At 44.8% G+C, this 15171-nt stretch overlaps 2 protein-coding genes and 1 long non-coding RNA gene across 3 annotated transcripts in view; 2 read left to right on the top strand and 1 right to left on the bottom strand.

Annotated features, from left to right (window-relative positions):
• LOC119386491 (class A basic helix-loop-helix protein 15) overlaps positions 1-15171 on the top strand; it is a 127648-nt gene that overhangs the window by 24729 nt on the left and 87748 nt on the right. The window lies entirely within an intron of this gene.
• Positions 4223-6768, bottom strand: LOC125757576 (uncharacterized). The gene is made up of 2 exons (XM_049413152.1): positions 5128-6768; positions 4223-4432 (listed from the first exon to the last, which is right to left on the bottom strand). The coding sequence occupies exons 1-2, from the start codon at positions 5599-5601 to the stop codon at positions 4319-4321; spliced, it is 588 nt and encodes a 195-aa protein (XP_049269109.1). The 5' UTR covers positions 5602-6768; the 3' UTR covers positions 4223-4318.
• Positions 13556-15171, top strand: part of LOC119386496 (uncharacterized) — a 35856-nt gene continuing 34240 nt past the window's right edge. The window contains exon 1 of the long non-coding RNA XR_007415322.1: positions 13556-13660. This is a non-coding gene — a long non-coding RNA (uncharacterized LOC119386496). The remainder of the gene's footprint in view (positions 13661-15171) is intronic.

The following is a 15171-nucleotide window of genomic DNA, read 5'->3' as shown; positions in this document are numbered from 1 at the left end:
TTAATCGCTTTCACCTTTTTTCTAGCTTAAATTTATACACGAGTAGAATTGTGAATGACTTTCCCTATGCCGTCCTTGCACACATCCTGTTGTCTTTGTAATTTAGTCCTGAAGTATATTACATACCATAGCTAGGCTTCTCTTTGACTGCAGCAACAGTAAAGTGGCCTCGCCTCGCCTTGGAGGATTTCAGCTTCCATTGCTCCTCTCCCTCCCGAGTATGCGCCTGTTGCCGTTTGGCATTCTCATTGAAGTGAAGTACAGCGAGCCATGTCCTAAGGAAAAAGCAGTTTCAGTGTTAGTTTTTTTGTCTTATTTTCAAGTAATAAAATGAGTACCTTGCTTGCATGCCGTCCTCTGAGAAAGCATTAGCTTTCGGCGCGAAGCAGTTCAGCACACTGTGGAACGACTCCAATGAGAACGTTTGCACCTCGGGAGAGAGCCGGCGAATGTCTCTCAAAAGTAGAGGATTGTCCACGATGGTCTTTAGTTGGAGAAATGCAGGTGATGCTGAAACAGATATGTGAAGCTTTAGATTTTTTTCACTGGCACAAAAGCCAGTTAACGTCTTAGAGGTAATCTATGAAAATGGTTTTCTATGCCTGGCATCAAGTGAAAACGTGAGTCTCTATCTAACCACAATGTGCATGACTTCTTAAAGGGACCGACAACTGATTTTCTTCGACCCAGTTTTTTACGGCGCGACAGGAAGCTCACCCTTCGTAGCGTTTGTAGCTGCAGTGGTTTATCCGAAAAGCATGTAGTTATTTTATAAGCACTGTTTTTCGATCTGAAAGGCTCCGAACACGCATGGAGGCTTGCTCCAGCAACGCTGAGCATTGATAGCGATGCCGCTAGCCCTTGTGAAAGCTGTCGTTGCTCTCCTTTCACAGGAGTTACTGTAACTATGCTTAACCACCTTTATTTTGAGCTTTCCAACCATTTTTGAAAATAGCAAGCTGTTGCAATGAGATGTGTGGCTTTATACACCTTCCCGGTATTTGTACAGAGTTGTGTGCGCCTGCGCCCAAGGTTGCCTGCGCCTGTGTCATGGATGGCTTGTCCCGGAGTCGTTACTCTCACGATACACGAGCCAAGCCAAGAAATCGAAAACGTAACTGTGCATATGCGCGGCCGCACCGAGTAGCAGCACGCGTCATTTCTGAGACGAAGTGTAGGTAGCAAAACTGTCGCTCCAAAATCTTAGCGACCTGGAAACAGCGTGTACGGTTGCATGAGCACGCTGAGAAGTTGCTCAAGACGCGCTGACAAGCATGGGATCATTACGTCACGCGAAGGCAGCGCCACTTTAATACATACTACTAACGCAGGCCTATATGTACATTATTATGGAGTAAAACCTTTTAATATAAAGAAACGAACAATATTTCAATACTAACAAAAAAATCGTCAACCGCGTACAGCAATCAACGGTCACGTGGCCGTCTTCATCGGATCATTCATGTTTTTGCCGCCAGAGGCACCACAGGTCATTTTTCGAGACTTTCAATTAAGAAATACAAATATAAATCCATCTCTCACGAAAAAAACAGGGTTGGTTTGAGTCAGTGCAACGGACAGTCTTTACATCAGTGGAGTCAACTCATTTCATATTCTGGGCAGTTGTCGGTCCCTTTAAAAGTGTCTGTATGAAAGATTCGGAATCTCATCATTTGAAGTACTAACATGGCTTGGCTTGCTTATCTCTAACTTTTGTTTTGTCTGCTTACCCAAAAAGGTGTTTGCTAGAAGAATTTGAACTGTAGGAAATTGTTCCCACCAAGTTGTTCCCACACTTCATTAACCCGATTCAAGGGCAAGAGGCAGATGCTGAGCAGCTTCTAGGCAAACAATGCTGCTAACGTTACAACCAGCACTGCAGGCCACCAGTCGCTGTGAAATCCCACCGCTGACACCTGTGGAGCTTAGAGGGTCACTTTACTTGTGGCACTGATGTAGGTGACTGTCACTGCACCCCATTTATGTCGCTGCAGACTTCAACTATCTTTTTCACTTGTGCTGTATGAACGTTTAGGTAACACTAATATGGATAGGTTGCAACTACTGCTGCAGCGGCATGTCTGAATAGTGGTGCATAGTTGTACCTGTTTGTAATGATTCTGACATTCTTACTCGTTATACCTTGTCTTTAATTTCAACTTTAATATAATTAAAAATATTATTAGCCTTGTTTCGATGATGCAGTAAATTGTTGTTCGTTTGCATAAGGCCCTAGTCTCGTTCATGCCAGTTATTGGTGCAAGCTAGGCACTAGGCATCAACCCTCCTGCCACTCTGGACGAGTGAGCGCTTTGACACTAAGTTGCGACATTCTCCTTTGTGTCTAAAATTTCAGTGTTCAAACATTACGAATAACTGTGTTGGGCACAAAGAAAAATTAGCAGTGCTCACTTGGGCTCAACCATTCCCTGTCCTCAAGCTGGTCATGCAGGCATTTCTCGTAGGGACCATCGTGGCCATCATGTTTGTCGCAAACATGGTTCAGCAGGCTCCTCCACATGCTGACAACAAGGTCTCCATCTCCTTGGCCCATTGCAGCAACCCAGTAAAGATGGTTGATGATGCTTTGGATCCAAGGAGACAGAACTCGATGTCTGCGACTGGCAGCCAGGAGCTTTTTTTTGAGGCCTAGAGTATAATGTAGAAACTTATTATTAGAGGACATTTATTAAGAACCACACTAGAGCAACTTGTATTTAACGCGAAAGCTTTACAGAGCTTCTGTCACAGAAATTCCGGTGTCAGCCTCATTTGTTTTGATCGAAAAGTTAGCATTGGCCAGGACTACAAAAACGAAACAGATGTACTATCGTCAGCAATATGAGCTCGAACACGCGAGCGCGTGGCGAACAGCCTCGAACCTTACGTCAGCCGATTCGCAGCGGCGGCTGTCAGAAACAAAGTGGAAAGGGCGCCGCGCTTCCGCTAGCTGTTGACCCTCCCGCTTCGATATTGTTGATGTGAAACAGCAGCTTAGAGAGTGTCAGTGGCCGCTAGCGGTGATATGAATTCCCATCAACGCGCACATCCACATCAGGCTATGTAGCTGCTGAGATATTGGCTGTGATGTAGCCTGCCATGATGCGCAGGCCATGCTTGCGCATCGGTATCTCGGCATCGGTGGTGTCGGCTGAGCATTTTGCTGCGCCTCATTTATTTATTTTGTTATCATTGCTAGCGGTCATTGGCACGCAATCAGCCGACATCTCGCAGCAACGCTAGCGAGGCAGGAGTAGCAACAGTCAGCGGAACAGCACCCCTCCTCTCCCCTCCAGTTTCGGCAGCACCATCCATGTATCACCCTATCTCGGTTTTGAGGTTATTTTCCACGCACTCACATGTTCGAGCTCATATTGCTCGCGATAGTAGATAAATCATAAAAAATTCTTTGCTTTGGCTGGGTATCGAACCCCTGCATGGCAAGCTGGTGTTCTACTACAAAGCCACTCTTGTGCTCAAAATTGCTTAGGAAAAACACAATATATGAATGTTAAGCAGTGCAAGGAGTGTCGTTAACACATGTAATATTGCGTGACAGAAGCGCAGAATTTCACCATGCGTCAAAACTTACGAGTTGTGCAATGAGTGGGTGGTTTAATGTTCTATCTATGAGAAGGCGCTCAGGCATAATTGATCATCAGCAATCCAACAAAGTGGCCAGATACACAGGTGCGCATGCTGCCTTAAAGATGCATACTGGGTACTTTGCGCATTATTAAAAGAAAAAATTTATGGAGTAATGGGCAATTCATAACTGTACTTGCAGTAGACATTCTAGGATAGCTTGAAAGGGTCTATGTTACGTGCACAGACATTTCTTTCCTTGCGGCACAGCTGAACTGTCTACCTAGAAGCAAAGTCTGGTATACATGCTTACCTTTACCAACATGCCAAACATCATACCAGTGTGGTATGTTTGGCTTGTGTTTGCGGCAGTACTGCTTGACACCAGGATGTCGATCTGGGAAAACATTGATGCTTAGTAAGTCCCTTGCACCTGCTATCAAGGCACACACAGTGCTCCAACATTCCTTCTGGAAACATGCGCCTTCTAAGAATAATTTCTCAGATATATTTTTTTTACTTAACGTGTCTTAAATTTGCTTGCAACTTTTGCATAAACATACCTGTTGTCAGCGAGCCTATGTGGATGCCTAGTTCCTCCACAGCAGTCAGGCACTTCGCAAGTCCCTGTTTCTCCATTGAGACGCTGTTGGGGACTTCGGGTGACTGTGAACGAAAGCGTAGAAATTGGTTTCATTAGTACTTGGAACGTTATACTAATAGCACTGCAAGTTTACCTCTCCGACTTGCACCTGCTCAGTGTGTAGAATGCAGCCATTCTGCACGGCAAGCACACTGTATGCGAGGTATTTGGCGCTGTAGCCTGGCGAGTCACATCGCCCATCACCTGCCAGGTCAACTCGCATGTCAGCAAGTGAATCCACCATCGCTGATTGTTTCTTGAGGAACAGCTGGAAAGACAGGTTGCATAATGCATAGTTTCTTTGAAAAAGGACTGAGTGATGGGCTAGTTGGTAGTGTATAACTAAAGGAACAAAGCACAAGGACACAGACGGCGACAGATAAGTGCCCCGTCTTGATCTGTCCCCGTCCGTGTGTTTTATGCCTATGTGTCCCCAAGTATTCTGCCACTGCTACATTTTCCCACCATAGCAATTCAACAACTCAAGCTCAATTCAGTCATGTGTATTTGCACTAAACAGTAAGGCAAAAAAAGGCAGTATGGTAGAACTGTTTTTATAATTAGGATGGTTTCCAGATGACTGGTTTCTAAATTTTAATTTTGGCGAGCAAAAATATTAAGCTTCTCTTTCGCATTGTGACCATAAAGTCAGTAGGCTAGTTTTGTACAAGTTTTGATACAAAATTATTTTTGTGTTTTGAATTTAGCTAACACTGAATAAGTTATACAGAAGGAACCAAACGCTATGCTCTACAATGTGTAAATCTACTGCAAAATTATGTTCTGAAATATCAGATTTGCTAGTAATGCAACAGCAGTATAAGCGTTTGCGTTTATACTGCCTATTATACAAATAAAAGTTGCTCTGGTTATATTCAAATGGTGATGAATAAGTGAACCTGTTTTACTGCAGGGAGCAAGTAGGCCCTCTGATAGTTGTAGAAGGTGCGCTCCGTGATGGTTTGTATGCCAACGGAATTCAGGCACCGAATCGTTGAAGCCACCACACAGCCCGAGTAGAGCATGCCAGCAGCCAGGAGAAGGTTGCCTGCCCCAGCTCCGCTACCTTTGACAAGTGGCTGGCTTTTCCAGCGAAGCTGGTGCTGTTGCTCGCACACTCCCTCTGCAGTGACCAGTGTTCCCACAACGCTGAACTTCAAGTCGCCTACTGCTTGGCCACAGACTGAGCATTTGGCAAGCAGGTCTCGGAGGGAGCTCTCAAACACAATGAACTTTCGTTCGGCATGAAGAGACTCCTCCACCCCTGTTGCAACTCCAGTGCTCTCGTCTTGATGGGTACTGCATTTGAATGATGCCACAAAACATGTTAGTGCTTGTGTGTTAATCTGGCTACTTGGTATTGCATAATGCATGATGATGCAAGTCACATGGCTTGACTAGGTTAGGTTAGGTTAGATTAGGTTTGGTTTGGTTTTTACTGATGGACGATTATGTTGTTGCCTGTAGCAAGTGTTGTGCTGCTAAACATGTGGGTGAACGAAAAATTGAGGGAGCATTGCTTATGGATCTCGAATACCTTAAAGGGGTACTGACACAAAATTTCGCGGCTGAGACAGCCCGCGGGATTGATTGCCGTGAGCATGCATATGTCATCCGCAAAATATCAACAGCGAATATAGCTTGGAAAGTATTTTATGTGAACTTTGAAGTTCCTGTGCGTGATCCAGTGCTACACGCCGCTTTTGCGGCAGTGACACCCTCGGAGGTGACACGAAGTGACCCCCCTACTTGTAATTAATCATCTGTTGCACGCTGCAGCAAACGATGTGCCGTGTTACGACTAACTGGCCCCCAGCAACGCATTTCAACAATAAAACGCGAGGCCAAAGTGTTTGTGTCAGGACTCCTTTAAATTTGTCCTAATACTTCTTGGTGTTCGCTGATTATCAGTGCACTGGCAAAAATTTGAGTGGCCAATATAGGCAGTATTTTTGCAGCATAGGGCTCAACTATAATGTTTACAATATGCTACAGCTAAATCATGCGCTAGCGACAGTTGCGTGCTAGATGAGTTTGGGAGGAAAAGCAGTGCTCAAATCACGTGGTTTTTAGCAACCTTGACGAAAGGTGCATACCTTAATTTATTACATTATGTTTTACATTATGTTACGTTAATTTAGCACATATGCTAATGCAGTTTCAGTAAACCATTGCAGGGAACCTTCAAGTGTGTCCCTCCACAATCAGCTTAAAAAAGTAATCAACGTACTCCATCCTATAATGGCAGGAAATACTGCAGAAGTAGGCTATCATAAAACTCTCACTCCATGAGCTTAGAATGGAATTGATTGGCAATGTCTTATATAAAATAATAAGTAATGCTTTATACAGAACGTTATGTATTAACAAAGTAATAATGCTTAAAGGGACACTAAAGGGCAAAACAATTTTTCTTGCATTAGTAAAGTAGTCTTCCACGATACAAAAAACACCACGCTTGCTGCGAGAAGACGCTTAATAAGTGAGAAAACGTGCAAAAAGAAAATACAGGTGGCGATGCCACCTTGGAATTCCCGCACCATTTGTCGTGACGTCACATATTTCTGACGGCGCCTGCTTGGGCCTAGGTAGTTCCTAATCGGTTAAATCGAAGTACATTGTCCTCTGAGGGGGCCAGGGACTTGACATAACGAGTTTGTGAAAATGTTGTCCAGCCAGTGGCGCCAAATTACGTTAAATGCTTTTGATATCTTTTACGTCACGAATTGCAAAGTTCGGTGCGAAATTTAGAAATGAAACTTTGAACTTGGTTTTCTTCTCTAATAATAAACCTATGGTGGTGAAGTACACAAGAGTTCTCCGAGCACACTTTATCAGTCTAAACCAATTCATTGTTTCTGTTTAGTGTCCTTTTAATAGTGGCACATGAAATCATTTTACTGTTTGTGTCCACTATGCAACTGCTTTGGTAGCTGGCAGCCCATTGGGGATGCTGTGCAGAATGCAGTTGCACTAATGGGTCAGTGTGTCCCTTGTTATTTGGTCCACATCTGAAAACCTGTGCAATATGTGTTTGTAATAAAGGAAAGTGCTCATCATGAACCTCTCTGTGTTTCTTGTGAAATAGGTCATAATTTTTTCTGTGAAGCCTCCCTGCAGGATCAATTCTAGTCGGGCACAGCCTTTAGCATAATTGCTCTGCTAGTCTAGCTGCTGGGCCTAAGCATGCTCATTGTAGGGTACCGCGGCTTCCTATGCTCCTCTTTATCTTGCTAAACATTGTGGCAACATCTAAGAGCACTGCTGTGTTATAATGCATCATTATTGCAAATGAGCACCAAGAGCAATCATTGCTGCTGTCATGAAACTCCTTTCCTCTAGCTAAGTTCAATGAAAGGTTCTGTTAATGCTGCTTATACCAGCTCTCACGTGCTTCATCATAAAATTTGCAGCTCTGCATGCAATGCACGAAAGTGTCTCAGCCAGCTTCCCACAGGCACAGAACTGCCTCCTCACATTTGTGTTCTTTGGGAACACTCGGGTAGGAAAAATGAGCATACACTGAAGAATGGCGCATACATGCTCTGGAAAAGATACGACTGTCATTAACTACTCTGAGGTAAAATGTTTAGGCAAACTAATGGGATCTAAGAGGACAGACTTTTGGGCTAGTTGGTTTGTTACGTTCATTGAAGCCATAGCGCTCATTGAAGCCATAACGTGTGTAATCCAATCAGGGATGTACGTCCCATCCTCTTTCTGTGGTCCCTGTCTTATCAGCGCTATGGATTCAATAAACGAAACTAATGGGCTCAATTTTCTTCGTTACAAACATAAAAAGTGTGGACACAATGCCACACAATAACCGTCTCAAGTGATGGTTTAAGTGTCTCCGAGTAGTTTGTGAATCTCCATGAGTTTGATTTTGTTGTTAGTCCACCATAGACTAATTCATGTAATACCTGCAGAAACTCTCGCTGAATGATGGTAAATAGGTGGCGTCAACTTCAGCCGCAGGCATCTCTTCATCAGCAGAGGATGATTCATCCAATGGGACAGGTGTTGAGCCACGAAGAGGCCTGAAATCTGCAGGGAGCAGTGGCACTGGAGCAACATTGACTGCAGCTGCTACTGGTGCTTCATGCGATCCAGCACAGCACTCTGTCTGTGTCTTCGCAGAAACCAGCGTCTTCAGGCTCATGTGCACCTGCGTAGCTGGCGGGTTATGATACACACAAATGAGCAAAACTCCTTAGGTTGCTGTCGTGCCCAATTGTTCATCAATAACTTGCATTATTTTCGGCAAGTTTTCTTTATTACATTTTTTACAGCCTACGAGTGAATCCTCTCTCTGAACTACGTCTGTACATTTCGTGCTTCAGATGTGCTTTGTTTTCAATCGTTTGGTCAACTTACCAACGGAATGGCATTCCAGTGTCGTCTGAGTTGCCACTGTTCTCGTGGCTGTCTTGCGCACAGTTTTCCACGTGGTTTGCTGGATGTGAGGTGATAAGAATACACATACCACGTTACACCATCAGGTTTTTCTAAACTGTATATTTTATACGTCACATGGTACCTTCCTGAGCATGTGGTATTAAAATCCCCTCATGCAAAGTGGCTTGTGTTTGTTTTCAACCACTACATGCCCAGGGATATTAAAATGCTTCTGATGTGTATAATTTTTCCTGGTGCCAAGTTATGTTTCAAAGAGCACAAAATATTTTCTCACCTCTGAGGTAAGAGCTATGGAAGTTGAACTGCCTTCTCCAGAGTCGGCTTGTTGCACAGTTGTTGCACGGCTTGTTGCACAGTCGGCTTGTTGGGGCTGCATAACAAGGATATTATTGAATTCTCTTCCATAGTATGTAGAGATGATATAGGATACTTTTACACTCTCTCGTTAACTTCTTTGCAGTGTCAATCCACACAAACAGAGCAGGACTAACCTGGCTGGCAGATGGTTCCAAGGCAGTGCCATGCTCTGCGACACTTTTCTGGGGCAGTGTGTGAAACTGGAAAAAAAGCAGCGATTTAATTCACCACAAACATAATGGATAACAATCATTTTGAGTATTGTCTTTGGATTGATATTGGCACGGCATGCAGAATAATTTCCTTATTCCTCCTAGCATGAATTGTTCTATGTCTCTAATAAAAGCATGTTACCAAGGAATGCTGTCCCTATTGAAAATCCCAGCATTGCCCATCATAAAATTTATGATGGAAATGGTGGAAATTCTGGTGGGTATGATGGACAACATGGTGTACATGGTGGGAGTAATGGTGGACTTCGTGGGACCCTTGGTGGGCGTGCTGGGAAAGTTGGTGGTTTGGTGGACAATCGGTGGGCATAATGGGTGGGTGGTGGAGACACAAAATTGGTGGGTGGTGGAACAATTGGTGGGTGTGCTGGGTGGATGCAGGGATGCTTCGTGTTTGGTGGGAGACCCGGTGGGCAAAGTGAGTGGGTGGTGGCATACGTGGAGATGTGCCGGGTAGATGCTGGGTGCAATAGATGTGATAATAGAAACATGAGGAGCCTGTGTCGATGGACACGTACGTTGCTGATTATGGATGCTTCGTGATCAGCTGCATTTATGATGCATAGAAGTACTCATCCGAGAAAACCGCCGAATTGTTGTGATACAACTTTGTACTCTAGGGCATTGTGCATCAACTGTCAACGCGCATCTATAGGTGTTTTCTTGCAGGGGCGTAGCCAAGGGGGGGGGGGGTATTCAACCCCCCCCCCGGCGAAATTTTTCAATTTTGCATGTGTATACATACACGCACACATACAAACGCACGCACGAACATATATAAAGTATGGTTGAACCCCCCCCCCCTCCCCCGAAAAAAATTTCTGGCTACGCCCCTGTTTCCTTGCATTGAAAATGGAAGTGAGAAGAGTTCACTTCTGAACCAACGAGCGAGAGGCAAGCGCTGCACATGACAATTAACTGATGAAAGCCCTAACTAATTGGAGAAAGCATAAGCGACAAAGTGCAACACTTCTAAAATTACATTTTGCGTCGCCTACATGCTTGGCCTAATTTCGCATAGACACGATGTCCGTTGTCAAAGATTGTTGTACGCGACGGTTACAAGCAACTCGATCGACCGCTAGCGTATTGGTTCGTATTTTTAACTCGGCGGTGCACTTGCACGAGTACATCTTTATTACTTGCTCGGCTCCTTACCGTGTTTCAAGAACACACTTTATCCTCAGCAGCCCCCTTTAGACAACTTTACGAAAAGGAAGCCTCCGTAAGGTAGCTTTCGAAGTACCTAGGGCTTATGCTATCCAGCATGGCGATATGTGTGTATTTGCGTACAAAGCACGACATCCGCAAGAATAAAAAGAAAAAAAAAGCTTCGAAGCAATGTGCGAGCAATCACACGTGTCGTATTTCATCGAGGATACTATCACGCGTGGAAAGGCGATGAAGCTGGCACGATTGAGCCACAATTTGAACAAACATCAGGAGCCTCAGTATCGGCAAAATGCTGCTGTCTTCGCTCCTCGAAAGTAGCAAGATGCGAAAACGGAGCTCACCTGTCGTAAACGCACCTTCCGTGCGGTCAGCCTTTCGATTTCTTTGGAATAATCCCAACTAGTCCGCTGGTAGTCCTCGGTGCGTAAATCTAACGGCAAAAGTGCTAACACCGACCGAAGTAAATAAACACAAGTAAGGAAATGAGAAAACCTTACCCATTTATTAGAATGAAGCTGAATTAGAACACATTCAGAAGGAGGTAATATTCACCACACAGGCACACCGTTCACGCGCATTCACTTCGGTTCGCACAGACCGTCCGTTTCTCTGCCCGCTGTCACTGACGGCCGCGATGACGGCCAGAACACGGCCACGCAACACGTCTCTTCCTCCACATAACCACAAACAACAACACGGGGACATTACGGGAATTCAGCCTTGAGACGTCCCCCTTTCCCTTGAGGACGCACGCCGAATGGAGGGAAACAGGCGGGAGCCCGGGCTCAACGAGGGGACCGCACACAACGCCCTTCACTTTGTTAGAGCTTACGAATGCAAACGTACCGTGCAACCACCAGCACAAACACGTGCATTGAACGTACACAAATGAAACGACGGGAAATTTAGCAAACACGTTATTGTGACGGCTAGTGTTTAGCCGAAAAGAAAGTTTAGCCAACAAGAGTCAGCGAGTCAGCAACGCTAGCAACGCGCTAAATTAGCTAAATGCCCGTCTAACACTAGCGGTATTTGCTTTCAGTAGCTTAAATGCACACTTGATTTAACCTTTTGTTGTAGGATTAAGTTATACGCGGATGAATGGATGATTTCAAGCGTAAAAACGTGCTTCGCTCCCATAACAGTTACTCATACGGATAAGGGCTGTCTTTCGTTAGGTGCCCTTAAAATGTCCTAAGGTGGGTCTTTGAAAGGTCGCTTTACCTTTCCTTTCACTTTACCTGAAGTTCTCCTTACGAAAGGCCGCCTTTACGCGTAAGGAAAGAAACGCTTGTGATTACGAGTGGGCAGGGGCGTAGCCAGAAATTTTTTTCGGGGGGGGGTTCAACCATACTTTATGCACCTTCGTGCGTGTGTTTGTATGTGTGCGTGTATATATACGCAAGCAAAACTGAAAAATTTCGGGGGGGGGGGGTTGAACCCCCCCCCCCTTGGCTACGCCCCTGCGAGTGGGAGCTGCAAGTATAACCACTAGCAGCTCGCGATTGACGACTATGAAGTCTAAGCAAACAGTTCGAAATAAGGCAACAATTTCGCTCAGTGCGTTCACATTATTCCAATATTAGGATTTCCCACGGATCCGATGTCATCAAAAGTTATGTTGGAGTAACGTGTGCCCTTCGCGCGACGGGCACGTGACGGCACTGGTGAAACAGTGAGAGCGCCCAAGGCACAACGCGAAGCGGCAGACATATGCTGTTTTACCCATGCATTTACAGCGCACACAATTCTTCGTAACTTAATTCTGGCAGCTGTGTCATAATTTCCTAATGAATGTCGCACGAACGGTGTGATTTCGTGCATTAAGAAACGGCACAAAATACATTGGTAATCGATTACCAATGTCATGTGGTCGCACGTATGTCGGGCAATCTAGACGTTGCGTAAACGTTCGCCTTCGTGAACACCATTCTTCGTTGAAATGCAGGCCAAGTAGCCACCTTCCCTTCACTGCGCAGAGTGCAAATGTATCCCGTGTTTTGATGACACAACCATATTATTTCAGAACGGCGATCAAATAGCTAGAGAGGTAGCCGAAGCGTTTTTCATTGCACGGTTCAAAGATAAGTGCATAAGCAACCCATCTTAATTTATGCCTGTCGATAAAGAAATAGATTTGCTGGTCTCAGGGCTGTGACTGGGAAAGTGAGAATTTTTTTTTTTTGCTGTCGGACGAAGTCACTGCGCATGACCAATTGTTTGTTTGTATTATATATATATATGAGCGTTTCCGAAAAAATAAACGTCAGTTGAAAGTTAGCGCCTGTATCGTCTCTCTTGCCTGTGTCCCTGTGTTTGTTGCGCTTTTGCACTATGAATTCGTACCAACTAGCTCGCCTTTCCGTACTACTGCGAGAAGCAATGAACCACATGGTTCAGAGCAGACTCGCTTTTGTATTAATAAATGAAGTTAAGGCTGAAGGTAAACATTCATTAAGCTGCGGATGTAATTACATGACAAATGTTCGTGAATGCATGATGTGCATTTTCACATCGCAGTCAAAGACCGACCTCCCCTGAACAACTTCGCTAACTATTCCGCTACATCTGCATAACTTGCTGTAAATTTCAATGACAGATTGATGAGACAAATATATAAGATAGCGCATTTCCTTCTTGCAGCGTTAGCACTCGTGTTTGAGCTATTTGTAGCAACGCACACACGATTTTTCTGTTCATATGTCGATACCGAAACTGAAACTGAGGTGGTGGTGGCGCTAGTGTCGCCAACATCGCCCTGTCGCTTTTTTTTTTTTTTCTTCCAGACATGGCGGCGTCCTGCATTTCGTGTGTGCGTCGTAGTGTCGAGTTTTGTTCATGCGGTCGACCTTTACTGCGTTACTTCGCATTGTGTGTTGTGTGTTGCCGTTACTGACGTAAGCGCAAGTTCTTCACTGAGTATGATCCGCGGCACCGTGCAAATAGTCACCAGATGCCGGCCGTGCGACTCCGTTCTATGCGACTCCTTTGTTCGGTGCGATCGAGGGACGTGATTCAAAGCTTTGGAGACCCTCTTTACACCGTGCCCTCTTCAAACGTTTCCACACATCAGTGAGTAGCAGCACCACAATCTTTACTCGACGGCACGCTCTGTGGGCCTAGAAAATGCCTTGACGTTCGAGCACTTCGGACAGCCGGACGCGGGTAGCTTGGCCGTTCCTTGCTCTGCGCATCGCTTGAAAACCGGCGGTCATCCTGCAGTGTACGCTGCCAGCGTGCTTTCTTGCCAGAGGTAAGTGATTTTGAATGTTACGCTTCGCTACGTTGTCAGTCGTTCTTATTGTAATATGCGTTGTCGCTGAAGGAAATCGCATAACTTGTTGGTACCACATATCGTTGTTGTGTGCATGGTGCTTGCGCACGACGTTTGTCCAAGAGCGTAATCAGTAGTTATATAAAGTTTTGGTAATTAGCTCATACGCACGCACTGCGCTATGTTTAAATTTGCTGAAAGGAGACATTTTTCTCAGACACACCATGGTCATGTGTTTTATGCGTGCAGTTTACAATTGTCACTTACCTGGGGTAAAGCAATGAAATCAAAGCTTGATTTATTTTTTTCTTTTGAACGAGCTCTAAAGGAATGATCTCCAGCCACCGTGTTGAGCCATGAGCCGTGAATCAGTACAGTGGGAGAAATAAAGTGTAAGTAGGGATATTTTCTTTAGGCGTGCATTTTGTGCGTCCTTAAGTAACGTGACCGTCAAAAGCGTTTAGGTTAGCACTCTTGGACATTGTTTGTCGTCTTTTAAGCAATAGCTAAGGTAGATTTGCTAAAAATGCAATTTTTGCAGCATGACACTGTATTTAGTTTAGTCAGTTTGACCCATTTTTATGCGTGTTGACCTAATTTGGCAAGGACGTACTCCCATCTGAATTTGCTATTTCTTTCGGCACTGTATGTGCGTTCGTGCATCGCAGTTACCTGTGACAGTGGTATTACGTGCAAAATTCGTGAGCACGGGGTGTTGCTGGCACCTCGTGTTCACGAATTTTTCACCTCTTCAAGCTCCCATCTTGCCCTCAACTTCTGCCTTTATTGGATTGGTATTACTTGTTTCCTAACTTCTGCAGCTGTATAGCTTGTGGTAAGCACTCACCACGGTTTATGTGCTAGTGCGTTTACGTAAAACCACTCATACGCTATTCGCGCTCTACTGGTGGAGCGATAGGTGGACTGCAGTTTTCCATGACGCTGGCAAGTATCATAAAGCACCACTTAAACAGCGCTGTAATCGTACCCACGAACTAGAGCTCAGGCTCTGTTACGGCACCATAAATTTTTTTGCTAAAGTATGCTAAATTGCATAAAGTATGCTATAAATGTGGTTGCACATTGTGTATGTTGCTAAGGGTACAAACAAGCCACCCTGCATCTAAGGTAGATAATATGGCACTCACATGGCTTGTATCGTTTCACGGGAACGTGGCATAGACCAGGAATGAAGCGCCGTGTCATCCAATTCTTCCCTCACCTATGCCGGGCTACACGTTCAGCTGAATATGATAACGCACCAACTCGCCCAACTTCCCGTGTTAATCCACTGACATGGCACAGTGAAACACTGGCATGCGGAGCTTTGTTGGATGTAAAAAGACATGTAGACCACAGAAATTCTGTGCAACACTGGCATGCGGAGCTTTGTTGGATGTAAAAAGACGTGTAGACCACAGAAATTCTGCAAAAACTCTGCAATTTTCGTCAAGCACAAAGTGTATTTCTTATAAATTATGTTGAAGGCA

The sequence above is a fragment of the Rhipicephalus sanguineus genome, chromosome 3 (assembly GCF_013339695.2).
Source record: "Rhipicephalus sanguineus isolate Rsan-2018 chromosome 3, BIME_Rsan_1.4, whole genome shotgun sequence".
Taxonomy (NCBI): domain Eukaryota; kingdom Metazoa; phylum Arthropoda; class Arachnida; order Ixodida; family Ixodidae; genus Rhipicephalus; species Rhipicephalus sanguineus.
This window is presented reverse-complemented; position numbering and strand designations above follow the sequence as displayed.

Excerpts from the sequence above, each read along its gene's own strand:
- LOC125757576 (XM_049413152.1), bottom strand. The coding sequence starts at position 5,601 with ATGCATTATGCAATACCAAGTAGCCAGATTAACACACAAGCACTAACA. Across the intron at positions 4,433-5,127 it reads TGCTCCCTGCAGTAAAACAG|GTGATGGGCGATGTGACTCG; the intron begins GTTCACTTATTC and ends TTGACCTGGCAG.